We start from the raw sequence: 25,351 nt of genomic DNA, 5'->3' as shown, positions 1-25,351 counted from the left end.
CATCGATGGACATTTGGGCTCTTTCCATACTTTGGCTATTGTTGATAATGCTCCTATGAACAAGGGGGTGCATGTGTCCCTTCGAAACAGCACACCTGTATCCCTTGGATAAACGCCAAGTAGTGCAATTGCTGGGTCGTAGGGTTATTGTTCTTGCTATTATTCTGGTCGCACTGAATTCTCTGTTAACCGTTCTGTTTTCCAGCCAGACCTCGAGCAACTGGAGTTTTAGGGATTGTGCTTATTCTGTGTATCCCATTGCTGAGGCCATAGCAGGAACTTCGTACTTATGAATAAAGTATTGCAAAGAGATAAATGAAAGACTAGCGCCCCGAAGGAGCAAACCTGACTTTAAAAATCTCTCTTTAGTACCCCTCACGTATATTATTTCACTGAATCCCTATGACCCCCAAGGGGTAGGGGCTATTATTCCCATTCTGCAAATGTGGGTGTGTCTTCTGTAAGTCATTCGGCCTTTGGGGGTACAGAGCTCTAGGAGGCCACATCCCGACCCAGGGAGCGGGGTGGATCGGGGCTGGGGGGACACAGATCCGAGGAATGCGACCCCGGAAAGAAGAGGTCACGGTCTCCTCCGGTTCGTTTAAAATTTGTAGCCAGTCTGGCCGGCTCGGGACCCAAACCACACCCCTTTAGGAATCCCCGCCCCCTCTGCCGCTCTGCGCCTATCCGCCGCGAGCCAGGCTCCCGGCCAATCAGAAGAAGGGTTAGGCGGGCGCGGCCGTTCGGCGAGCCAATGGGTGGGGAGCCGGAGCGGGGTTTGCCCGGGCATGTGGGAGCTGCAGGCTGTCTGAGCACCACGTGCGGGCGGGAGGACAGACGCCGCACTTCAGGTGATCTCGGGACCCTGTTGGGGACGGCGGGCTGGGGCGGGCTGGCGCGGCGTGTTCCCGGCCGCAGGACCCCGCGCGCGGTGTTCGACCCCGGCCTGCGGCAAGGGGCGCCCGGTCGACCAGCCCTCGCGGCCCGGCGGGCGTGGAGGCCTGGCCCCGGACGCAGCCTGTGTCCGGTCCCCGCCCTGCTCTGGGGTCCGGGGCCTGTGGGGGGCGGCGCTGGGCGCTGGGACTGGGCCTGGCAGGCTCGGCCCGGCCGCCGCGGCCAGCGAGTGACCGCCTTCCGAGTCCTTCCCTGGCAGAAGTCGGGCCTCCCCCGCGGGGGGAATCCTCAGGGATCGCGGGCGGCCGGGGCCGACCGTACGGGGCCCTCGGGCTCTCATTTCCCTGCCGAGAACTTGGGAGTCCACGGGGATCTCAGCGAGCCACACTTGCTCAAATTCGGGCGATTATTCGTAGCAGGGCTTGGGGGTGAGGTCGCGCGCTCGGTGAAATACAGATTCTCAGGCGCCCTTCCCCAAAATGGCAGTTAGAATAGTGGGGGCAGGTAGTGGGGGGCAGGTAGGCCTGGGAATAGGCGTTTTAAACAGACGTTCTAACTGCTTTTGGGGAAGCCCCAAGCCTGGTTCAACCCTCGGTTTTAATAAACTCTCCTTTTGTGGCGAGGGGATGGTGACTCGGTCCAGGTCGTCTAGCTTTTAATGCCCGAGCGCTAAGTGGGCCTGCACCCGCCCTGTCTTCCTGATCTGCCAGCAGGTTGGTAGCCCCTCGGCGATTGGGACTTCGTGGTTCCTTTGAGGCCTTGGCTCTGAGGCCTCTGCTGCTGGGGTGCTGGGGTCCTTCCCTTAGGCCACAAGGCTCCCTAACCCCTGCAACAAGAAGGCCCTGTGGCTGCCGAGCCCTGAAGAGCTGGTTCCAGACTGGAGGGGGATTGGACCTTGTCTTTACTGAAACAATTGTGTTATTTGAGCAAAACTTGTCTCCAGCCTGGCTGAGCTCCCGTCGGGGGCCCAGGATAGGGGAGGCAAGTCCTAGATAATTAATCGTTGTCTCTGACAGGTCAGCAAGGTCCCGGCATATGGAAGAGGGCTGCCTCCACCTCTCGAAGCATGAGGCCACTTTTTCTCAGGCAACTTAAATTTCTGGTTTCTTTGAAACCATCTTGCCAGAAGGGTCAGGGAAGCCACTCCTGACCTGCAGGGCCCTGAGCCCTTTCAGAAGGGAAAGGGCCCTCCTCCCCCCGACAGAGGTCAGTTTCTAGCAGCATCAGAGTTTGTCCTCCTAGGTCCCGTTCTCCCCATTGCCGGGCTGAGGCAAATTGAGGTTCTGTGTTTGTCGGCTCTCCTATGTGACTTGTCGAGATGAAGAAGCAGATTATGGCTAAGTGCACGTCTAAAAGGGAGAAGGCTTCTTGGGGAGTAGATGAGCAAGCCAGAGGGACGATGAGTCAGGATGGGGCACCGTGCCTCGCCCTGGCCTGGTGTCGCGGAGTAGCACTCCTCCCCACGCCTCTTAAATCTCTGCTCCTGTTCAGACTCTTCTCCAGAGCTCCTCCTATAAGGCAGTCGTGCTCCTGTTCCCGCGTCAATCCCTGGACGGAGCCCATGCTTTCAGCACCTTCCAGACACAGTGCTCTCTCGCCCTCCACCGTCTCCTCACCCCCTACCTCCTTTTCACTCGCTGCACCGCCTTCTTGCCCTCTCAGACCTCCTGGACTTCGTGTCTGCATTTTCTCCGGATGCCCTCCCCTTTCTGTACTCCTGGCAGACTTTCCTGAAACTCTTCAAAATGTGCTTCCACTGCCAGGCTGCACTAACCCAGCGCTTCTGTCTGTCCGGTACTTGGCCCGGTGAGTCACCTTGGCCAGGCCAGCCTGTCCTTAGTTCACCTCTCCCACCCCTGAGCCCACCCTGGTGGGTGTCTGGCTGCCTGTCTCCTTGCCACACCGGGAGCTCCCTGAGTTCCCAGTCACCTCCAGCTCCGGCATCCCCACGGTCTGGCAGATAGCAGGCCCGGCTCCAGCTCCCTTCATGCACTTCTGAAGAGGACCCGCTATATGCTGGGGCCTGGGCTGGCTGATAGGGAAGGGGCGGAGACACACAAGGCTCTGTGCCTGCCTTTCAAGCACTTTGAGCTGGACCATATGTAACTACTGCCTGAAAGTGTAGCGGACCCGTCTCTGATTGTGCTGTTAGGAGTAGAGGAATGACTTTCTTTGCTCCCCAGCTAGACTATAAATGTCTGGGCTTAGGGCTACTGTGCAGTATTTCAGTGACTTCCCTGGGTGCTCTGGGACTCCCTCAGTCGATCAGCAGAGATCAGCCTGGGGACACCAGCTTAGAGTAGGGCCACCGAAGTGTACGATAGCCTTCTCAGAGTGGGGACAGAAGGTTGAGTAGTAGAAAGGGGGGAGGGACAGTTCCCCCGGCTGTGATTTGCCCACCAGCGTCATCGTCTGCTCACGGGCCCCTCTTCCTTCCCCAACCCTGGGCTCCTTTCCTTTCAGGCCTTTGCACCAAACATGGCCACTAATTTGTCTCCCTGTCACCTCGAGGGTTACTGTTTTTCCTTCACTTAGATTTAATCTCTTCTGGCAAGTCTTCCAGAATCATCCTCAGCACGTTCTGCTTCCCTGGCACTTCTGACCCAGCCCTGCACACACCCTGTGCTTTGTCCCTGTCTCTGCAGTGAGATGAAACTTCTTGGAGCCCGGTTGGGACCCCAAGGAGCCTCAGGCGGCCCAGTGGAATGAAGGGCTGCTCCAGCAGGACTTCCTGAAAGATGTAGACAGGACAGGGGACATATGTGAGGGGGACTGGAGGCAAGAGGAAGGCCTGTGGCTGGGGATGGGCAGTGAGTCCAGGCTGAGGCAGCTTTGACCTTGGAAGAGTTCGTTACCAACCAGGAGAAGAGTCTTAACCTCTCTGGGGGAGAGGTACCTCGGTAGCTCAGTTGGTTAAGCATCTGACGCTCGGTTTGGCTCAGGTCATGATCTCCCGTTTCTTGAGTTCAGGTGTCGGGCTCTGTGCTGACAGTGCGGGGCCTGCTTGGGATTCTCTCTCCCTGTCTCTCTGCCCCTCTCCCTCTTGTGTGCGTGCACGCTCTCTAAATAAATAAATAAACATACAAGAAAAACCTCTCTGGGGGAAAGGAAGCAGGTAGTTATTAAGCCCCTACTGTATACAGTGTATGCAGATCACAGCACACGTGTGTTGTGTCTTCAACAGGAAAGGTGGTAGGGCCATTTCGCATGCAAGCCGCCTGAAGCTCAGCAGAGCTCCGTCCAGAGCTGAGTTAAATCCTGCTCTGCCTGCTTGAAAGTCCTGGTTTTCTGGTCTGTTAACAACGTACCGGCTGATTTAGCGGGTGAGGTGAAGCTCTCCGAGCTAGGTGCCCCCTAGGTCCCCCGCTCTTGGGCGGCTGCTGGCCTTGTTGCATGGGATTTGCAGCCCCCTGTGAACTGCAGGCCTTTCTGGTGTTCAGTGATGGAGAGCTTGGGGCCCCGGAGACCTGCAGACACTGCTGCTCAGGGCCTTTTCTGTTTCCGCTTTGTAAGCTGAGCAGGTTTACCATCACGCTGCTGCCCACAGCCTACGGTGACCTCACAACGTGCCCAGCTGTTGAAAAATGTTTGCGCGTGCTCTTGTGATTTGTGAAGTAGAAAGTCATTTAATAAATTACCATATTTTGGGGGCACTTGGGTGGCTCAGTCGGTTAAGCATCCAACTTTTGATTTTGGTTCAGGTCATGATCTCACAGTTTGTGGGTTCGAGCCCTGTGTTGAACGGCTTTGTACTGACAGCACAGAACCTGCTTGGGATTATCTGTCTCCATTTCTCTCTGTCCCTCTCCTGCTCATGCTCTCTTTCTCTCAAAATAAATAAATAAACAGTAAAAAAAGCCAAAACAAACAACTGGGATTATACACACACACACACACACACACACACACACACACACACACACACACTACTATTTTGGGAACCCTTATTTTTCTCAAAAGTATACCTTTCTTAACAAATTTTAAGTTTGTTTTTAAGACAGAGCATGAATGGTGGAGGATGGGTAAAGAGAGAGAGGGAGAGACAGAATCGGGGGCAGCCTCCAGGCTCTGAGCTGTCGGTGCAGAGCCTAATCCAAGGCTTGGCTCGCAAACCTTGAGATCATGACCTGAGCTGAAGTCAGATGCTGAACCAACTGAGCCACCAGGGCACTCCTAGCTTTCTACAAATTTTTGATGCCAATGCTTACTGGAGGTAAGCTATGGCTTGGAAGTTGAGACCTTGGACTCTGGGTCCATATCAGTTCTTGTCTCTTATTAATTGAGCAGGTTACTTAGTCTCTCTGCTTCAGTTCTCTTGCCTGTGATTACAAGGATAATAATACTTGTTCGGGTTGGGAATATTTAGTGATTCCCTGTAAAGTACTCAGAACCGTGATTTGCATGTGGGGTTGACCTGAGTGCATTGCTTATTTGTAAAGGTCTTCGACTCGGCCTGGGAGCCTGAGACAGCACAGGGCTGTAGGGCAGCCCGGCAGAGGGGCACAGTTCTCACCCAGCCCCTCTGCCACTTGTGTTCTTTCTGCAGAGCGCTGCCCCGCTGGCACGTTACCTCCCGGGCCTCGCTGGACCCCGGCGGTGAGCTTATTGGAATGGTACCCCGGGAAGGCCCTGAGTCTGCCCAGCGCCTGTGCCCTTCCCTGGCTGGCCTGAATGCCAAGGATGTGCTTCGGAGAAAGCACAAGACGAGGAGCCGACAGCACCAGCGATTCATGGCCCGGAAGGCCTTGCTGCAGGTGCAGGGGCTGCTGAGCACGCCCGCAGGGCTGGGATCCTCCCCACTGCCCGCACGGCTGGAGGCACAGCCGGAGGCACGGCCGGAGGCACTGCCGGGCTCCGAAGCCACCAGCAGCAGGATGCAGCGTCCAAGGAATGAATCTGGAGGGGCCTCGTGCAGCCGAAAGCCCACGCCCAGGGAATCCACAGCGCCCTGGCCCAGCAAGTGCGTGGCTATCGACTGCGAGATGGTGGGCACGGGGCCCCGCGGGCGGGTGAGTGAGCTGGCCCGCTGCTCTGTGGTGAGTTACCACGGCGACGTCCTCTACGATAAGTACATCCGGCCGGAGATGCCCATCGTGGACTACCGTACTCGCTGGAGTGGCATCACTCGACAGCACATGCGCACAGCCATCCCCTTCCAGGTGGCCCAGAAAGAGGTGAGGGCAGAGGTGGGGGCTTGTGTGATGGCTGATGGCCAGCAAAGGGCAGCCCTGGGTTTGAGCCACCACTTAGCCGGTGGAAACAAAAGACTTCGGGGAAGTTACTTAACTTGCCTACACTGTGGCTTCCTTCTGCAAAGAATCCTGTGCCAGCAGGAAGGGGTTGCTCGTACTGAGGAGCTAGAAGACGTACCCCACGCGTGCCTTCCCTTCATGCTCCCGTGGGGAGAGCACCTGTACCGGGGACAGAGCTGAAGTAGGCCCTGGGTCGTAGCGACTGGGAGGGCCTGGGTTCAAACTGGAGGCAGCTTGGCTGACTGGAGCTCGTGGCTCCCCCGCCCCCCATGCTGCCACCCCTCGGCGGGATCTGGGCACCAGCGGTGAGGCTGGCAGCGTGACCGTGGGGACTTCCCACCTCCCTTCTCCGCTCCCAGATCCTCAAGCTCCTGAAGGGCAAGGTGGTGGTGGGGCACGCGCTACACAACGACTTCCAGGCCCTCAAGTACGTCCACCCTCGGAGCCAGACCCGGGACACCACCTACGTGCCCAACCTGCTCCAGCGGCCTGGCCTCCATACGCGCACCCGGGTCTCTCTGAAGGACCTGGCCCTGCAGCTGCTGCACAAGAAGATCCAGGTACGTGGCACGGGAGCAGGTGGCCGGTGGCCGCAGTGATTGGGGGCCCCAGCCGGGGCTGTGCCTCCAGGCTCCGGTCCCGCTTCCTCCCCCGTCCAGGGCACACGGGTAAAGCGCAGGCTGTCGCGTCTGCAGGCAGCCCCGGGGTGCTCTCTCCCCCGTCCTTCCCCGGTGTCCATGCTCTTGCAGGCTGCTGTCTTCCAGATCCGCCCCCTGCCCACCTCCACTCTGTCCCCATGCATGTTGCATGTAGAGCTCCCATCGCGCAGCTGGAGAGCTGGATGGAGCCTTCCTCGGGGGCAGCCAGTGACCCTTGCTCCCACTGCCCTCCGCGTTTCCCCACCTGCCCTCCAGGCCTTTGAAGTCGGAGGTCTTTAGCGGGTGTAGATCTGAGGACGTGGGCTCAGCGGAGCAGGGTGGCATGGGGCCCGTGCGATGGCTGAGCTTTTCTGTCTGAGCGGCACCCTCGCCCTCCGCCCAGTCCCCAGCTGCACGCAGCCGCTCGGAGAGTACGCGTTCGGGGCCCGCAGGCAGTGACGGGGACTGTCGTCCGCAGGCTGGCCGGCACGGCCACTCGTCAGTGGAAGACGCCGTGACGGCCATGGAGCTCTACCGGCTGGTCGAGGTGCAGTGGGAGCAGCAGGAGGCCAGCAGCCTCCCCGCCTGCCCGGAGGACCGGGAGCCCGACAGCGGCACAGACACGGAGCAGTACATGGAGGACCGGTACTGGCCGGAGGACCTGGCCCAGGGCCCCAGCGGAGGAGCGGGGGACGCACAGGACAGAGGCGAGTGAGGCCAGGGAGGCTCCCGGGCAGCCTCCGAGGGCGGCGAGTGGTGCATGGGGGCCAGGCAAGCCCCGGGCACCGCGTCCTGGGCAGGACAGGGTGCCGCTAGCCCGCTGCCGGCACCCGGGGGTTGGGACCACCGGTCCTCCTGACTCCCTCTGCCCACGATGTGGCCCTCCCCTCCCCAGGGCTACCGCGGGCACTTTGTCCCCACCCCCGTGGTCGCTAATGGTGCTTCATCATAGACACCGTGAAAACGTCAGGTGGGCAAGCTGTGAGGACCCAGCCAGGGGAGGGAGTGTGCCACAGACGGTCCTGGCTGTCACTGGCCTTCCCCGCCCCCAGGCTGCGCTGTCTATAGGGATGATGTCTCCTCCTTGGGGTGTTAGTTCAGCTCAGTGACTTGGTAAAGCCCTCTTGTTGTCCTCTGCCCCGTCCTCCACAGGCACGTCAGGTTCAGAAGGAGTATGCCCTGAATCTGTAGAGTGAAGGCCACTCTACGGGGCCCTCCTTCGCTTTCTCTCGGAACTGGAACTCTGGCTGTAGCCGTAGTGGGAACCCAGCGCGAGGCTACGATGGCATGGCAGGGCTCTCAGGCTCATGGGGTGTTGGCACCAGAAGTCACCAGGCACTGGTGGGAGGACGAAAGCCGATAGGCTTTGGGTGGGGAGTGTGGCATACTAATTTTGACCCAAATCAGGCATTTCTCCTGCCCATCCAGCACGAGGCTCCCTTAAGCACAAGCCTGAGGAACAAGACAGCAGCTTGAATCCCGGGACCCCTGTGCAGAACCGCACCCAAGGGACCTTATTTATCGAGAGCAAGACCAGCGGTGTGCAGGGGAGCAGAGTGGGTGTCCCCTGGGGATAGGGCCGGGCAGTGGCAGCCATGCAGTGCACCCGCACCCGGGCTGGGGTCCCCTCAGGCACTTTGATCCACAGTCCTTGTGGTTATTGGGTTTTCTCCAAATTTCTAGAACTGCTCTCTGTCAGGATTTCATCTCCCACCCGTCTTTCCTTGTTTCCTAAAGGGCAGTTTGGGGGTATTGAGGTTCAACCAAGAGCTCGGGTCCACACAGACCGTTGAGCCCCATCTTGGCTTGCCACTTAATAGCTTTGAGACCTCAAGTCTGTGACCTCACTCTTGAGCCCGTTTCCTTGTCTGTAAAATGGGGATAATGATATAACCTACCTCACAGGACTGTCACGGGGGGACGCTAAGTGCTTAGCACAGTGCCTGGCACTTCGCAAGCCGAGGTCGGTGGGAGCAGCTATTTTTTCTTCAAGGGTCACTGTCAGCCTCTTCTGGGTCACACCTGAACACGCCCCTTGGCTTGAGTGGCTTCGGCCCAGACGGGGACTGTCCTTCCTTGCTTAGCTGTTCCAGCAGGTGGGGCACCGGGCCAGCCATGGACACAACCTAGAAGTGCCGGGTTCTCCCTGCGGCCGTGTGACCTGTGTCTACTCCGCGTCCCTCTGTGTGCAGGAAGCTGACGATGGTTTCTGTGTCCGTCTGGGCCAAGCAGCAGGGCCAGGAGCTGAGAGACGCTGCTGAAACCACACTACTTTGAACTTGTCTGTCACCAGCTCCCTCGCCGTCTGCAGAGTAGGGAGCTGGCTGAGGCGCTGACCTCTGCTGGCCTGGCTCCAGGGCTTTGTTCTGGAGTCCTTAATAGTCTGTAGCTGGCGCCAGACTCCCAGCTGGGGCGTAGCTTCCATTCTTGGGGCTGTGGGTTGAAGAAAGATGGAGCTGTTACCAGCAGAGAAATGTACTGGCTTTAAAATCAGCTTTGTTGTAAAACCAGTTGTTCTGGAATAAAACTCAACGAGAAACGTGGATGAAGTGGCCCTTTCTGAATTCTCCGAATGGGGTGGGAGGGTGGCTTGGCGGAGAGACCGGGAGGTGTGGGAGCACTGAGTCTTGCTGGGTGCTTTGGCATTTGAGGTGGGGGCTTTCCAGATGATGCTTTGGGATGTGGCAAGAACATTCTAAAGCTACAGAATTTATGTCTTTCAAATACTTTGTTGAGCTTATTTATTTTGAGAGAGAGAGAGAGAGAGAGCATGAGCCGGGGAGGGACAGAGAGGGAGAGAGGGAGAATTCAAGCAGCCAAGCAGGTTCCGCGCTGTCAGTGCAGATCCCGACGTGGGGCTTGATCTCATGAACTGTGAGGTGATGATCTGAGCCGAAACCAAGAGTCGGACGCTTCACCGACTGAGCCCCCAGGCGCCCCTATTTTTTAAAATTTTATCACTGCCCTATTGTAGAGCATAAAGTTTATTTAATTTGCTTCTGCTGAAACTGTGTACTCACTTTTTTAAGACAATTTTTGGTTTTGACTGTGATTAAATACACATAACATAAAATTTACCGTCTTCACCATTTCTAGGTGCACAGCTCAGTGGTGTTACGTATATTTACATCATTGTACAATCTCCAGAGCTTTTTCGTCTTGCAAAACTGAAACTGCTCATTTCACACTTCACTCCCCACTCCCTCCTCCCCCCTCCGCCCCTGGCGATCGCCATCTGCCTTCTGTTTCTATGAATTTTTTTTTTTTTTACTAAAAAAAAATTTATTTTAATGTTTATTTTTGAGAGAGAGAGAGAGAGAGAGAGAGAGAACTGTCAGCACAGAGCCCGACGCGGGGCTCGAACCCACGAGCCACAAGATCATGACCTGAGCCGAAGTCGACACTCAACCGACTGGGCGACCCAGGCATCCCTGTTGCTATGATGTTTACTAGATGCCTCATCGAAGTAGAATCGTCCAGTATTTGTCTTTGTGATTAGCTTATTTCACTTAGTGTAAGGTCCTCCAAGTTCATTCATGTTTAGTATGCAGGAGGATCTCCTTCCTTTCTTTAAGGCTGAATAATCATTTGGGTGCATGTACCACATTTTGGTTATCCAGTCACCCCTCAGTGAATACTTGGCTTTCTTCCCCTGCTTAGTTGTGAGTGACATTGCTGTGAACACAGGTGTGCAATGTGTCTTTGGAATCTGCTTTCAGTGCTTCGGGGTGTATACCTAGAAGTAAGATTGCTGGATCGTATCATAGTTCTGTATCTAATATTTTGAGGAACGGCCATACTATTTTCCATGGAGGCTGTACCATTTTACGTTCCCACCACCAATGCACAAGCTTTCTAATTTCTTCACATCCTCACCAACACTTGTTATTTTCTGGGGTTTTTGGCTTTTGTTTTGTTTTTGTTTTTTGGTCTTACTCGTTTATCTTTTTTGGTAGGTATCCTAGCGGGTGTGGGGTGATAATCTCATTCTGGTTTCAACTTGCGTTTCCCTAATAACTAGAGATCTTGAACATCTCTTTGCGTGTCTGTTGACATATAGGAGTTTTTTTCACTTTTTGTGTCTTTAAAAAAATTTTTTTTAACATTTATTTCTTTTTTTAAGAGACAGAGTGTGAGCGGTAGAGGGGCAGAGAGAGAGGGAGTCGCAGATTCGGAAGCAAGTTCCAGGCTCCGAGCTGTCAGCACAGAGCCCGACGCGGGGCTTGAACTCAAACCATGAGATCATGACCTGAGCCGAAGTTGGATGCTTAACCGACTGAGCCACCCAGGCGCCCCTAATTTAATTTTATTTATTTTATTTTATATTATCTTACTGTTTTATTTTTAGAGCACGCATGTGCGAGCAGGGCAGGGGCAGAGAGAGAGAGAAAGAATCTCAAGCAGACTCTATGCTCAGCACGGAGCCTGACTCGGGGCTCCATCCCATGACCCCGGGATCATGACCTGAGCCGAAACCAGGAGTTGGACGCTCAACCGAGCCACCGAGGCGCCCTGTGTTTCTTTTGAAAACCGTGTTCCGTTTGCAGTTTTACATGTATTAAATTGAACCACACCAAGTTGCTGCCATTTGAGTGAGCTGGTCCTACCTGCCACATATGCCTTACAAGTCCACACAGGCACATTTTTGAGCACACGCCCGCTGAGACAGAAGGTCAGGGTGCCTATAGGGAGCGGTGTCCTACCCGCTGTTAGGAATCATCCACTCTCAGCCTGCAGCCCATGCTTGGTGCCACCCAGTGGCAGCCTCTCCACCCTGTACGGTCACAGGTGGGTCGACTGAGGCAGGATGTGTGTCTTGTAAGGTTGAGAGGTTTGCCTTGAGGGACTTTCCTGCTGTCACTTGACCTGAGGGCTGCAGCCTTGGCCTGGCCGACGGGTGACACCGGTTAAACCCGGGAAGCCTCCCTTCCAAGCTCTTCCCCCCACCCATCCCCCTGCCTGGGGCCAGGGGCTTCTCCCCTAGGCTGTCAGAGGGCCCCTGTCTGACCTCAGCGTGCCCAAGGCCTTGGGAAAAAATGCAACACAGATCCGGGGGGTTCTCTCGGTGCAGGTGTCGGGCGCCCTGCAGCAAAACAAGCAGAGGGGGAGGAGGAGAGGAGCAAGTAAAGTACATGGGATTTCAGATGATGCTAACTATTCCTACAGAGGAAACCCAGAAGGGATTGGAGGTACAGTTGTGGTTTTTTTAAAACATAATTTTTTGTCAAATTGGCTAACATACAGTGTATACAGCGTGCTTTTGGATTTGGGGGTAGATTCCCGTGGTTCATCACTTACATGCAACACCCAGTGCTCGTCCCAACAAGCGCTCTCCTCAGTGCCCACCACCCATTTTCCCCTCTCCCACGCCCCATCAACCCTCAGTTTGTTCTCTGTATTAAACAGTCTCTTATGGTTTGCCTCCCTCCCTCTCTGTTTGAAACTATTTTTCCCCTTCCCCTCCCCCATGGTCTTCTGTTGAGTTTCTCAAGATCCACATATGACTGAAAACACATGGTATCTGTCTTTCTCTGACTGACTTATTTCACTTAGCAGAATACCTTCAAGTTCTATCCACATTGTTGCAAACGGCAGGATTTCATTCTTTTTCACTGGCAAGTAGTATTCCATTGTATATATAAACCACATCTTTATCCATTCATCAGTTGATGGATATTTGGGCTTTTACCGTAATTTGGCTATTGTTGAAAATGCTGCTATAAACATTGGGGTACCTCTGCCCCTATGCATCAGCACTCCTGTATCTTGTGGATGAATTCCTAGTGGTGTCATTGTTGGGTGGTAGGGTGGTTGTATTTTTAATTTTTTGAAGTGCAGTTTTTAAATTTTTTTAAATCTTTATTTTTGAGAGAGAGAGACAGAGTGTGAGCAGGGGTTGGGGTGGGGGTGGGGGGGACAGACAGAGACACACACAGAATCCGAAGCAGGCTCCAGGCTCCAAGCTGTCAGCACAGAGCCAGACATGGGGCTTGAACCCATGATCCTCGAGATCCATGACCTGAGCCGAAGCTGGATGCTTAACCAACTGAGCCACCCAGGTGCCTCGAGGTACAGTTTTTAAATAGAGGCCAGAAAAGGCCTCAGTGGGAGGCCAAGGGAGAAGGAACAAAGGGATAGATAACTTGGAGGCGAGCTCCAAGGGGCAAGAATCTCACCGCAGAATATGGTGACGACTTCCTCACTGAAACTGGCTTCTGTTTTTGTCCCAGCTGTAACTCATTCATCTAGTCAATAAATACTGAACGCTCTACGTGGCAGGCACTGTTGTAAGAGGTCAGGAGCCTGGGAGTGGGTCTAGCCCTAGGAAGTACGGCTGGGCTGCTGGGGGCTCCTTCCAGGCTTTCTTTTCCTTGTCCTCAAATAGTGTCAACCCAGCTGGAGGCAGAGCCCGTTGAGGGCAGGCAGATGGTCGTTTCTGAGGCACCCCCAAAGCACTGGAGCCTCTAGGGGCTCCCTCCTTGCCTGCTTGGCTTCCTGGGTCGGAGGGTGAGGCTAGCCCTACTCACACCGCAACCTCCCATGCCCTTCCTATGAATAGCCTCAATGTCCCACAAGCCAGCTCCCCCTGCCCCCATGGGAGACCTCACAGAGTGTCAGATTGGTAATGGCCCCGGAAGCTGTGGGACATTCCTTGGGCTCCCATCCTGGGGATGTTTATTCTACAGGCAGGCGGAGGGTGAGAAAGGAAAGAAAAATGTGGCAATCTGCTGCATCCACGTCAGCGGCATCATCTGAGGAGGGGAGGGCTCTTTTGAGCACTTAAGTGTGTGGTGGGGGGGGAGGGGGGGAAGGCGAGACATGGGGACATGGAACCTGCCAGCTTTGTCCGTGGTGACTCAGGCCCTTGGGCCCCCCACCTGCCAGCAGCCCGAAGTTAAGGAGCAGCCCTGCCCCGCCCTGCCCCGGCCTCCCACCCCTGACCGCCTGATAACAAACCAGAAACTGAAACAGAGTCAGGATTCCCGGCTTGAAGTCAGAGATGAGTCACAGCTAAGAGCAAGTGCAGTAGCTGAGAAGGGGCACCAGAGAGGCAGACGTGAGCCGAAGGCACCAGAGGTGGGCAGGTGAGTGGGGGCTGGGACGGCGAGGCCAAGGCGCTTCTGCAGGGCCGCGGCCAGGGGAGCGGGTGGGAGGGGGCCCAGCGGTCCCAAGGCTGCTGGGCCAGACCAGAGGCCCTGGGACCGCCGGGCTGAGGAAGCCGGGCGGGGTGGCAAGGGGCCAGCTTCCCCTGTTGCCAGATGGCGTTCGTGACAGACAGGGCAGAGGGGACAGGCTGGCTGGGTGGTGGCCGAGGACCCCCGAGGCCTCGGTCGGCCCTCGAGTGATGCCCCTCCCGCCTCCCCTGTCCAGCGCGTCTGTGGGTCCTGGTGACACATGGAGAGCGGCACCGAGGTGGTGGCCATGGACTGCGAGATGGTGGGGCTGGGGCCCCGAGGGGAGAGTGGCCTGGCTCGTTGCAGCCTCGTGGACCTCCACGGCACCGTGCTCTACGACAAGTTCATCCGGCCAGAAGGGGAGATCACCGATTACAGGACCCTGATCAGTGGGATCACACCTTGGCACATGCAGGAGGCCACGCCATTTGCCGTGGCCAGGCTGGAGGTGAGTGGAGGGCGGCGTGCCAGCCGGGCCGGGGGGAGGGGGGAGGGGAACCTGCGGACAGCTGCCCGCCATCCGCACACACGCTTCCCGGCACCTCGTCCAGGTGCCACATCTAGGACCTGTGACCCCAGCCGTGGAAGATTCCCCCCTCCGCCTCTGCATGACTAGGGCACGGAGAAACCTGTTGGTGTCTTCTTCATGTCCCTGAGCAGCCTTCCTCCATCAGACAACCTTAGACTCACGTCTGGGAGCAGCCTTCAGGGCATCAGGTCCACCTTGCTGGTCTTGTGATGGGGGGAACTGAGCGCCCCTGATGCCCCCCACAGCGTGATTCTTTGCTCTGCCCTGAGCTGCCACTGGCGAACCCCGTGAGGAAATGAGGAAAGTGAGGTCCTCGCCGGCTGGGCCCTGGTAGCAGGCCCCAGGTCTTGAAGAACAGGCCAGAGCCCCCCCTCACCCACCCCCAGGCTCTGGGAGCTTGTTCCCAGACCGCACAGTAGGGCCCTACCGTCGGCTAGAGGTCAGCGTGTGGCCCCAGGACCTCCCACCCTCCTGCCTCACCTTGTTGTGATGACTTTTCCAGTCTCCGCTTTCTGTTTCTGTTTCTGTTTCTCTGAATCACCAGACGGGAAGCAAAGTCTAGCACCTGCTTTAGTCCCTTCTGGGAAGGTTTGGAGGGGCGAGTAAACTCATCAGTATCTAGGCTGCCGGGGCTCGGGGAAGTCCCTGAAGAACAGAGGGGACCGCGGTCCGTCCCAACTCTGCACACTGCGTGCGTGCCAGGCTCCAGGCGCTGCAGAGAAACCCACGGCGGTAGCCACTGTTTACTGAGCGCAGGCTACTCGCCGGGTGCAATCCTGGGCACTGGCCGCCCGGAGCTCACTCACGCCTCCCGAATGGCCTGCTTCGAGGCCTCCCAGGAGCTGGTAACTCACAGTTGGGAGGGGCCGGTTTTGAATCTCGGCCGGTGACTTAGCAGCTCCTTGGGCGAGTTACCTGGGCGGCCTCTCTGCACCCAGTTTCTCCCACCTGGAAAAGAAACTGGGTACGATAGCAGCAGCAACCTCATAGGATTAGTGTGAGGCTTGAGAAAGCGCCTAGAGGGAGCGCCTGTATTACGTAAGGACTCCAAAAATGTTAGCTATTTCGAGCGTCTGTTATCCCCATGTTGCAGATGGGGAAACTGAGGCCTGCTTGAACTAAGTGTATTGGTTTGCTCGGGCCACCATGGAGGAGTAGCACGGACTGCGGGGCTCAAACAACAGAAATGTACTGTCCCAAAGTCCTGGAGGCAGGAGGTCTGAGCTCAAGGCGGTAGCAGAGATTTGTCTCTTCTGAGGCTGTGAGGGAGAGTCCGTTCTACATCTTTGTCCCAGCTCCTGGGGGTCTGCTGGCAGTCTTCGGTGTTTCTCGGCTTGTAGAAGCATCACCCTAATATCTGCCTTCTTGTTCGAATGGCGATTGCCTTGTGTGCCTGTTTTGTGTCCCCCACTTCCCGTTTATGAAGACACCAGCCATATCGGATTAGGGCCCACCCTAATGACCGGACGACCAGTACTTACACCTGCAATGAAGCTGTTTCCAAATAAGTCACATTTTGAGCTATTAGGGGTAGGATTTCAACACAGGAATTGTTGGCAGGGGCGGGGGCGGGGGGACACAATTCAACCCACAAGACTAAGTGACTCACAAAGTTTTAGGTAACTAGATGTGGTCAGGACTCAGAACTCAGGCTCAAAAGTCTAGGGCTGTGTGTCCAACAGGGGGCTTCCAGCCACACGTGGCTGAACACCGCCAGTGTTCAAATACCTCCCATGGCTCCCCATTGCCTGAGGTCCCCCCAGCACACACTCATGGCCGTTCAAACCCTACCCACCTGCCATTCCTGCCTGCCCTTACAGCTCAGCCATCATCCAGCCAGTGCTCTTCCAAGCCCCTCCCCCTGCCCTCTCCCATCCCTGCCCCTGGTGCAGGCCAGAGGAGTCCTTCATGATGCCCTTCCCCACCCTGTCCATCACCCCTACCTCCCCACACTGGACTCTGTAGTGGGGGGCTCCAGTTCTCCTGGCTGTGGCCCCTGTGATTTATTTATTTATTTATTTTTGTTTATTATTTTTGAGAGAGAGAGAGAGCAAGCAGGGAAGGGGCCGAGAGAGAGAGAGAGAGAGAGAGAGAGAGAGAGAGAGAATCCAAAGCAGGCTCCTTGCTGACAGTGCAGGGCCTGACACGGAGCTTGAGCTCACGAATCGTGAGATCATGACCTGAGTGGACGCTTAACTGACTGAGCCACCCAGGCGCCCGGGCCCCCACCCAGGCACCCCGGCCCCTGTACTTTAAAGCTTGTCTGTCCACACACATGGCCCGCCTCGTTCCACGTTCCTGCTGTGTACTCTATCTGCCCCCAGATTGGATGGTGTGCTTTGCACACAGAAGGTACCCTGAGAATGTTTGGGGGACTACAGTTGAACCGATTTTCACAAAATACAGAGTTCTGGCAGCGGCATGGAACGAAATCGCCTCTGCCCTCGTGCTGGCCTTTGCTGTTAAGATGCAGTGATACACACACAGCCTGGGAGGTGGAGAGCAAGTGCACTGTCTTTAGAACTTGTCTGGACGTGGCTCTGTGTCCTCTGGCTCGTTGCTAAACCTCTCTGTGCCTTCAGGAGGCACATCTACAGCACAGGGGTGACGAAGCAGCATGGGCGTATCCAGCACCGTGTCCTGGAGCCATTCTAAGTATTTTCCACATGCCACTGCCTTTACTCTCCACAACAACCCCGGGAAGTAGTTAACCAGTGTCATTACTCCATTTGACAGATGAGCAAACTGAGGCACAAGGCTGAGCCAACTGTCCAAGGAAGGAGTAGAGCAGAGACTCAAATTCTGGCTCCAGAGCTTGCTCTGGGATGTTCCGATCCCACGATCCACGTGTATACACGCTCCGTGAATGCTGAGCATCCAGTATATGCGTGGGACAGTGCTAGGCACCCCACGTTTGAGCCCGGGCGGGAGAAGGCAACGGCTGTCATTTGTTTGCATGAACCGGGACACCAAGGCCGCTTGATCCCACTCCATCGCCCATAGCGTTCTAATCCCAGAGACAGAGACCGGGCTCATGGGCCCCAAGATGTGAAGAGCTCCCAAAGGGAAGAAGCCTGTCATTGCCTCCCGCGCCAGGTGACGCCTCTCAGGTGAGATTAGGGCTCGCCAGGCTTTGGTTTCACGCAGGCAACTTTCAGAGGCTGCTCACCAACCTGTCTCTTCCTCCCCTAGGAGTGGTGACTGGGTCCTGCCAGTGGTGAGCCATAGACCGGCCATGGCAGCCAGCGGGCTTCTGGGGATCCACTAAGCCCCCCCACAGTCCACCCTGGAGGGTTGCTACCATAGGGCACTGAGATTGTGCAGGGGATCCCCCCTCCTGTTTTTTATTCTTATTTTTGTTAAAGTGGTTACGTTACCTTTTTTTTTAATGTTTATTTTTGAGACAGTGCAAGCGGAGGAGGGGCAGAGAGAGAGGGGGGACAGGGATCAGAAGCAGGCTCTTCGCTGATAGCACAGAGCCCGAAGTGGGGCTTGAACTCAGAATCTGAAGCAGGCTCCAGGCTCTGAGCTGTCAGCACAAAGCCCGACACGGGGCTCGAACTCATGATCCGTGAGATCTTGACCTGAGCCAAAGTTGGACGCTCAACTGACTGAGCCACCCAGGTGTCCGGTTACATTACTTTCATAGTGGAAAGTAATCGCTTGTTACCTTCCGAAATCTCTAGGTCTGACATCATCTAGAGCAGCGGTTCTCAATGTGGAGTGGGTGTTGCCCCCCAAGGGACAAATGTCTCACTATCTGAGGCATTTCTGGTTGCCACAAGTGGGGCAGGGGGCCTGCTACAGACATCCAGGGGGTAGAGGCCAAGGATAGTGCCAAACATCCTCTAATGCACGGGACGGCCCCTCCCCCAGCCACACACACCAAGAGAAAGTGTGGAAGTTGAGAAACTGGCCTATAGAGCCCCATGAATCAGGCTGCCAGCTCAGAAGAGAACCCAGGAGGAGACTGAGGTCCAGAGAGGGGCAGTGACTTGCTTAAGGACACACAGCAAGCCGTGATACAACTCAGTGTTCAGATTCGGGGCTCTCACCTGGTGAGTTAATTAATGCTGTTTGTTTTGTTTTGTTTTGTTTTGTTTTCCTAATTGTAATTTTTAATGGCGTGTAACTTACTTTTGTAAATTAATGCTCCTTTCATGTTAACCTGGTACACTAAGTCGCATCTACCCTCTGACCAGGCTTGGGGAGGGATAATTACAGTTTTAGTTGGCAAACAAAAGAGCTGAATCCCATGAAGCATCCCGGTTTAGGAGGGAAACGCAGACAGAAGAGAGGCCACAGTAGCCTGTGAACAAGGAGTTACTGGGCCAAGTGCCTCCTGCTGGGGCCCCGCCCCTGCTCAGGTGTCTCTGGGGCAGGTGTCTTTGGGGCTTGGCCAGATGGAGGAGGGTGACTTCACCGTCCAGGTTTCCCCTGGCATAAGCAGTCTTAGGGGGTGCGGGGAACAGGCTGGGGCAGGGCCACCTGCAGAACTGGGCAGGGGACAGGAGGAAAGGGGAGACTGAGGCCACTCTTGAAGATGACAGTAAGGCCTGGCCCTCTAGATTTTTCATAAGGGCCCCAGGTGATTTTCCCGACCAGGAACATCCGGGGAATACTTGGAACAAGAGTGGCACTGCAGTAGAAAGACCCTCCGGGCAGACACAGGCCACTGGTCCTGGTGCTACCCTGCCGTGTGACACGGGTACGCGCTGCTCTGTAGCCCCCTTTCCCTGTTGGTAAGACGGTGTGATCATCCCGGCCTTGTAGGGGCCACGTCCCCGATCCGGGAAATCTGGGCGCTGCCCCGGGCCCAGCATGGCTCTCCGCTCCGCCATTAATGACGCTGGAGCAGGTTCTCAGCAGGTGGTAATAACAGTTATAATAACAGTGATGGGGTCAGGCAGGTCTGGACACCTCACTGCAGCTCTCAAGTCACCAGCCGTCACCTCTCTGGTCCCCAGGCCCCTCCTCTGGGACATGGAAATCAGAATACCCGGGTTGAGAGGTCTGGCCTGGCGCTGTGAGAGCAGCAGATGGGTGATTGTCCCTCCTCCCCACTCAGTTCTTTCCAGGAATTCGAGTCTCCGCCCCCTGTGTTTGGCACTCCTGAAACGGACTGAGGGCAGGTCCCGCGGCCAGCAGGTCACAAAGCCCTGAGGTCCTGCCAGCTGGCACCTTCTCCCCATCCCTGGCTCTGACAGGCCCCCCTCTTCCCTCCCGGCCCTGTCTCAGAAAGTCGGGGGAGTCCTGGCTGCTAATGGGCCTCACCTCTCCAGGCCTTTGCCTTACAAATGGGGGAACCGAAGCCCAGAGATGGCCTGTGACCTCCATGAGAGCACACAGCAAGTCCCAGCAGTCCCTCTCTGCCCAGTGCCCAGTGCCCAGCATGTTTTTGGCCTGAAACATCGCTGACATCTCTCTGCTAAATAGACTCATCTCTTTTTTTCCTGATTCCTTCTGCTTGTCTACCCCCCTCCCCCCATTTTATTTCTCTCCTCATGAGCCCAGCGGTGCTGACTGTAGCCACCCCCTGCCAGGACCCTGGGGCTCAGGAAGTGATTAATTTCCCAGGAATCTACCTCACGATGACTCTTGTCCTCTTCCGCCTGGGAACAGTGCACCAGTTTCTGGGATGGCAGACAGCCCCTCAGGGCTTTGTGTGAACTGGGCCTGAGCCAGCTCCTCGTTGGGGGAAACAGGCCACATTGTTCGGGAACACAAAGAATGTGAGCAAGAAAAGGTGTGTGACCCACAGCTGCCCTGCGGGGCCTGTGAGCGCCACCCCTCTGCCACGGGCTGGCGGGGCCCTTTCCTCCACAGTAGGACTCAGGTGACCTCTAGATCAGCAACACCAGCCCCACCTGTTAGAGACGTGAGATCCAGGGGCGCCCGGGCAGCTCAGGGGCTTAAGCGTCCAACTGCTGATTTCGGCTCAGGTCATGATCTCACGGTTCGTGGGGCTGAGCCCTGCGGCCAGCTCTGAGCTGGGTGCGGAGCCTGCTTGGGATTCTCTGTCTTCCTTTCTCTCTGTCCCTCCCCCACTCTCTTGCTCACTCTCTCTCAAAGATAAATAAATAAACATTGAAAAAAAAGTGAAATCCAAAGTTCTGGGTTCACCAGGTGACTCCCACCCCAAACGTCCACTGGAACCAGCACGGTCCATTCCTCAGGAGAGCTTCCCCAGGCCCTAGGCGAGGGCTCCGTCCAGAGGAGGCCCTGACAAAGCCATGTGAACAGGGTGGGGTGACGTTGCCTGTTGACAGTAGATGGACGGAGCCCTGCTTCCACCACTGTGGCCAGGGACAAGTCGCCTCATCTCTCTGAGCCTTGGCTTCCTCTTCTGCAGAGTGGCCCCAATGATCCTGTGGTCGCCAAGGGAGAGCATACCAATGTCCCCCATGATGTCTCAGAAGGCCACCAGAAACAGAAGCAGGGCAGGGAGGGTGTCAGCCAGGTGGCAGTCTCCTTCCCCAGGCACAGAAGACAGGCCAGAAGCTACGGGAGAGCTGTCCAGAGGGGGGCCTGAGCCCCAAGATGCCCCTCCAGCTGGGGCCCGACACAGCTCTGCCCCAGAGCCCCCGTCCATCCTCCTCCAGTGGCAGCCCAGGTAAAGAAAGGGGGGCCTGTGTGGCCGTAGGTAGGAGGCTGTCCCCAGGGCCACCATGGGAGGGGAGTGCAGACGGAGTCCAGATGGGAGGCTTGGGTACTTTAGCGGTTACTCCCTGAAGCTCGGCCCCTGGGCTGGTGGACGCCAGGAGCAGGCCTGCTCTTCCTAAGTGTGCTCGTGACGGGCAGTCCGCTGGCTCTGAAGGCTGGCCCTGCCACTAACCAGCTGTGTGGCCATCCCAGTTATCTAATGGTGCTTAGCAAATCGCCTCCAAACATGGTGGTTCAAACAATGTCAATATTTACTTTGCTCCTGCACCTGCAGTCTGGTCAGGGGCGGATGGGGACAGTCGTTGGGCTGAGGCAGAGGCACCCGGCAGGCCCAGAGCTGGAACCTCGGGAGGTTGGCTTGCCTACCCATCCCGTGGCTGGCCTGGGGCCCCTCATACTCTGCTCTCTGCCTCCAGTGGTCCCTCCAGCACGGTGGCTTCCGGGCGGCTCCGGGCTGCTGGGACACTGGCCCTCAGAGAAGTCAGAAGTCACACGGGCCGGCCCATATTCAATTCAATTGAACTCCATCTTTTGCGTGAGCCGGAGTCAAGGAATCCGCAAACTTGCTTTAAGATCATGAAGAGTAACCGGGGGCAAATTATTTCACTCTTGGTGCTTCCACTTTTTTGTTCTCATCCGCAAAACATGGGCTGCGTTAGCTTTTTACGGCTGCTTTCTACAAAACCACAGGCTTAGTGGTTTAAAGCCACACGAACGGGTTCTCCTTCGGTCCCACAGCTCCACGGTCTGACCCGGGTCTCAAAGGCTGAAATTAAAGTGTGGGGAGGGCTGTGTTCCTTTCCGGAAGCTCTGCGGCGGAGTGCCGTTCCTCGCCTTTTCCGCCGGGGGCGCCCTCCTCCTCCTCCAAGGCCAGCAGGAGCAGGTCAGGTTCTCAGGGCAAATCAGGGCCCTCCACCTGGAAGGGCCCTTGCGATTCCGTTGGGCCCATGTGGGTAGCCCAGATCATCTCTCACCTTGCACCCCAAAGCCCGCCTGCAGCTTTAACTTCTCTCCGCGTGTAAGGTCCTCCGGATTCTGGGGTTTAAGGCGCGGGCAGCTTCGGGAAGTCATTCATCTGCTTGTCACAGCAGGCTTGTTGACAGGGTGGCACAGGGGACGTGCTTAGATAAGTGCCTGGCACACGGGCGTGCTCAGTAGGTGCCACTGTCGTTACTCGTGCATGAGGAGAGGCCCGGTCCAGCCCCCTCATTATACAGATGATAGAGAGGGTTGAAGCCCAGAGAGGGAAGACAGCTTGCTCAGAGCCACACAGCAAGTCGAGGAGGGACTGCTTTCCTCCGGTACCGCGAGGACCCCCAGGCGGCCCAGACCCGCCCGGAGGACCCCGTGTGATGTGCGGGGCGCACGTCTCCCTGGCCACAGATCCTGCGGCTCCTGAAGGGCAAGCTGGTGGTGGGCCACGACCTGAAGCACGACTTCCAGGCGCTGAAGGAGAACATGAACGACTACTCCGTTTATGACACGTCGGTGGACAGGCTGCTGTGGCGGGAGGCCGGCCTGCAGGACTGCGAGCGCGTCTCCCTCCGCGTGCTCAGCGAGCGCCTCCTCGGCCGGCGCATCCAGGTGAGCACCTGCCTGCTTGGGGGGGGGGGGGGGGGGGGCGGCTGGCCCCTCCCCCCAGGGCCCGCGCCCCTCCACCCCCCAGGGCCCGCCCACCATCCCCAGGGGCTCCAGAACCAGCCCTGGACCCCAAAGGCGCTCTGCGTCTCCCCCACAGCCTTGAGAGGCTGTGTGCTTGCCAGCGAGGAGGGGTGCTGGCCTCGGGGTTCCCCAAGCAGCCGGCCCTGGACGAGTACCCAGCGCAGGAGGTTCATTCCAGAGGTGACCCCGGGACGTGCTGGTGGAGCCTAGCGCCCAATATAGGTCTTGTTTGTTTTTAAACTCCAGCCAGTTACTCTGTGGGTAACTGAAGTTTTTTTCTTTAATGTTTATGTTTGAGAGAGAGCCAGTGTGAGCGGGGAAGGGGCAGAGAGAGAGGGGGGTAAGGGACAGAGGATCCCAAGCGGGCTCCGTGCTGACAGCAGAGAGCCCAATGCGGGGCTCGAACTCACTAACCTTGAGGTCCTGACCTGAGCCCACGCTTAACCAACTGAGCCACCCAGGCGCCCCATAACTGACGTTTAATCCCACTGCGGGCCTCTGGAATAGGGTAAAACGCAGCCCTCAGATCTTTTCCAGGGAGCGGTGGTATTTACACACAGCTCCCAGCAGGCAGGGCTGCTGCTGCTCCCGGAGCCCCCATTTCTCGGCACTCGTAGTCTCCGGCGAGGCCCAGAAGGGGGGGTCCTTGGGGGCTCACGGAGGTGGCAGGGCCGAGGGAGGTGGGCCCGACACCAGCAGCCACGGGTCCACGTGGGGGAGGTATTTATTAGCACCTACTCTGTGCCGGGCTGGTCAGGATGCTGGAGACGCAGGGCTGAGCAGGGCTGGCCTTGTGCTTGAGGAAATCCTGGGTTGAGGGAGGGTGGCCCATTAGCCGGAAGGGATGAAGGAAAGAAGGTCTGCAGGAATCTGAAGGGTGAGTCTTAGTGGAGGAGGGCGGGGAGGGGAGGGCACCAGGAACTGGGGAGGGAGCAGGGGACGAGCCTGATTTTGGACCCCTCCGTTAGCCTTGTGGCACGCAGGACGGAGGACAGAATACACAGCACGTGGATTCACCCAAGTGCTGAGCAAGTAGCATTTAGAAACATCATTTTGGCATTTGAAAACAAAATTTTTTAACATATATTTATTTTTGAGATAGAGACAGAGCATGAGGGGCAGAGGGAGACACGGAATCAGAAGCAGGCTCCAGGCTCCAAGCTGTCAGCACGGAGCCGGGCACGGGGCTCGAACCCCCTGAACTGTGAGATCATGACCTAAGCCGAAGTCGGGGCTTAATCAACTGAGCCATCCAGGTGCCCTGGAGTATTTTTTTTATATTCGCCTGGTCCCCTGGAGCTCCCTCTGTGTCTGTGTGTCTGCAGCCCCTCCTCCCCTCACCGGATTATAAGCACCTCGAGGACACAGCCTGGTTCTCCGGATGCTGGAAGCTGTGCCTGGCCATGCCTGGGCCTAGTGCCCCAGCTCTGGGTCAGACAGGAGAAGCCGGGCCTGTTCCAGCCATCTGCAGAGTCCAGGGTGTCAGAAGCCTGGGGACGCTCACCCACCGACCCCCCTCAGGGCCCGGGAAACCGGGGTGCAGGCGGGGAAGGCCCAGGTCACAGGGGGTCTCTGCATTCAGCCCTACCCCAAGTCCCCCCCCGCCCCCCCCCCCCCGCTCTGTCCATGTGTCTACAGAACAGCCAGTTTGGACACAGCTCGGTGGAAGACGCCAGGGCGACGATGGAGCTCTACCGAATCTCCCTGCAAATTCGGGCCCGCTGAGGGCTGCCGGCCTGGTGGTTGGGTGACCGCAGCTCCAGCCAGCCCCTGCCGCAGGGACTCCCCCAGGGTCTTCTTCTCTTCGGGACAGCAACTCCCCTGCTTTTGGAAAACGCTTCTTTAGTAGTAAAATGGTTTATTTTTTCTGCTACCTCAGTGGCTACTCCTGTTGCCTTTCTCGGAGCCGGGTCACGGTGACGGGCCGTGGTCCACGTGAGGCTTAGACAACAGGGAAGACGGGGCTGGAATGGGGGGCTGGGGAGCGTATGTCAGTCTCTTTAATAATCTGGAATCCTTGAAGAATCTAGGTGGTATGCAGCTAAACAATGCCCTTGCCTCTGCCTCCCTTTTCCTGTTGCGCTTATGCCCAGGGGAGTGGCACCCGGCTCAGAGGTCGGTCCGTGTCATCTTGGAATGGGTGCCAAGGCCCTGGTGAGCCCGGAAGCCGAGGTACAGAGACTGTGGGGGGCGCTACCCGAAGTGACCTTCAGCAAGTTGCCCCTCCTCTTGTAAAACGAGGAAGCAAAGGCAGGGGACTCTGAAGTCAGAGAGAACGAGGCTGGACTCCGGGCTCTGGCATTTAGGAGCCGTGTGACCCAGAGCGAGTGACTTGATGGCTCTGTGCCTCAGTTTCTCCATCTGTAAAATGGGGGATTCCAACAATTCCCAGGGTTCTCGTGAGACGTTGCGTACAAAGCCCCTAGCACCACGCCTGTCATAGCTTGAGCACCCAGCAAACGTCAGTAACTGGGGGTTATTGTCTTGGGAGACCCCAGGGAGAGCAACTGCACTCTGCTGTGGGTCCCTGACCTCTGA

The 25,351-nt window shown here is 56.8% G+C and overlaps 2 protein-coding genes across 8 annotated transcripts; both read left to right on the top strand.

The window, feature by feature from the left end:
* Nucleotides 1-773: 773 nt before the first annotated feature.
* Nucleotides 774-9,327, top strand: AEN (apoptosis enhancing nuclease). Of its 6 annotated transcripts, none has more exons than XM_047864315.1 (5): nucleotides 807-851; nucleotides 1,911-2,100; nucleotides 5,441-6,068; nucleotides 6,506-6,706; nucleotides 7,263-9,327. In XM_047864315.1, exons 3-5 carry the CDS (start codon nucleotides 5,505-5,507, stop codon nucleotides 7,497-7,499), a joined length of 1,002 nt encoding a protein of 333 aa, XP_047720271.1. In that variant the 5' UTR covers nucleotides 807-851; nucleotides 1,911-2,100; nucleotides 5,441-5,504; the 3' UTR covers nucleotides 7,500-9,327. The 6 variants fall into 6 exon arrangements, with proteins under 6 accessions (XP_047720268.1, XP_047720271.1, XP_047720272.1 ...); XM_047864316.1 differs by lacking the exon at nucleotides 807-851 and adding an exon at nucleotides 894-1,322; XM_047864313.1 differs by lacking the exon at nucleotides 807-851 and adding an exon at nucleotides 894-1,607.
* Nucleotides 9,328-13,612: 4,285 nt separating this feature from the next.
* Nucleotides 13,613-24,691, top strand: ISG20 (interferon stimulated exonuclease gene 20). Of its 2 annotated transcripts, none has more exons than XM_047864349.1 (4): nucleotides 13,613-13,869; nucleotides 14,156-14,407; nucleotides 22,535-22,735; nucleotides 22,890-23,988. In XM_047864349.1, the coding sequence occupies exons 2-4, from the start codon at nucleotides 14,180-14,182 to the stop codon at nucleotides 22,893-22,895; spliced, it is 435 nt and encodes a 144-aa protein (XP_047720305.1). In that variant the 5' UTR covers nucleotides 13,613-13,869; nucleotides 14,156-14,179; the 3' UTR covers nucleotides 22,896-23,988. The 2 variants fall into 2 exon arrangements, with proteins under 2 accessions (XP_047720305.1, XP_047720304.1); XM_047864348.1 differs by lacking the exon at nucleotides 22,890-23,988 and adding an exon at nucleotides 24,452-24,691 and having other exon boundaries at nucleotides 13,617-13,869.
* Nucleotides 24,692-25,351: the final 660 nt, after the last annotated feature.

The sequence above is a fragment of the Prionailurus viverrinus genome, chromosome B3, assembly GCF_022837055.1.
Source record: "Prionailurus viverrinus isolate Anna chromosome B3, UM_Priviv_1.0, whole genome shotgun sequence".
Classification (NCBI taxonomy): Eukaryota; Metazoa; Chordata; class Mammalia; order Carnivora; family Felidae; genus Prionailurus; species Prionailurus viverrinus.
This window is presented reverse-complemented; position numbering and strand designations above follow the sequence as displayed.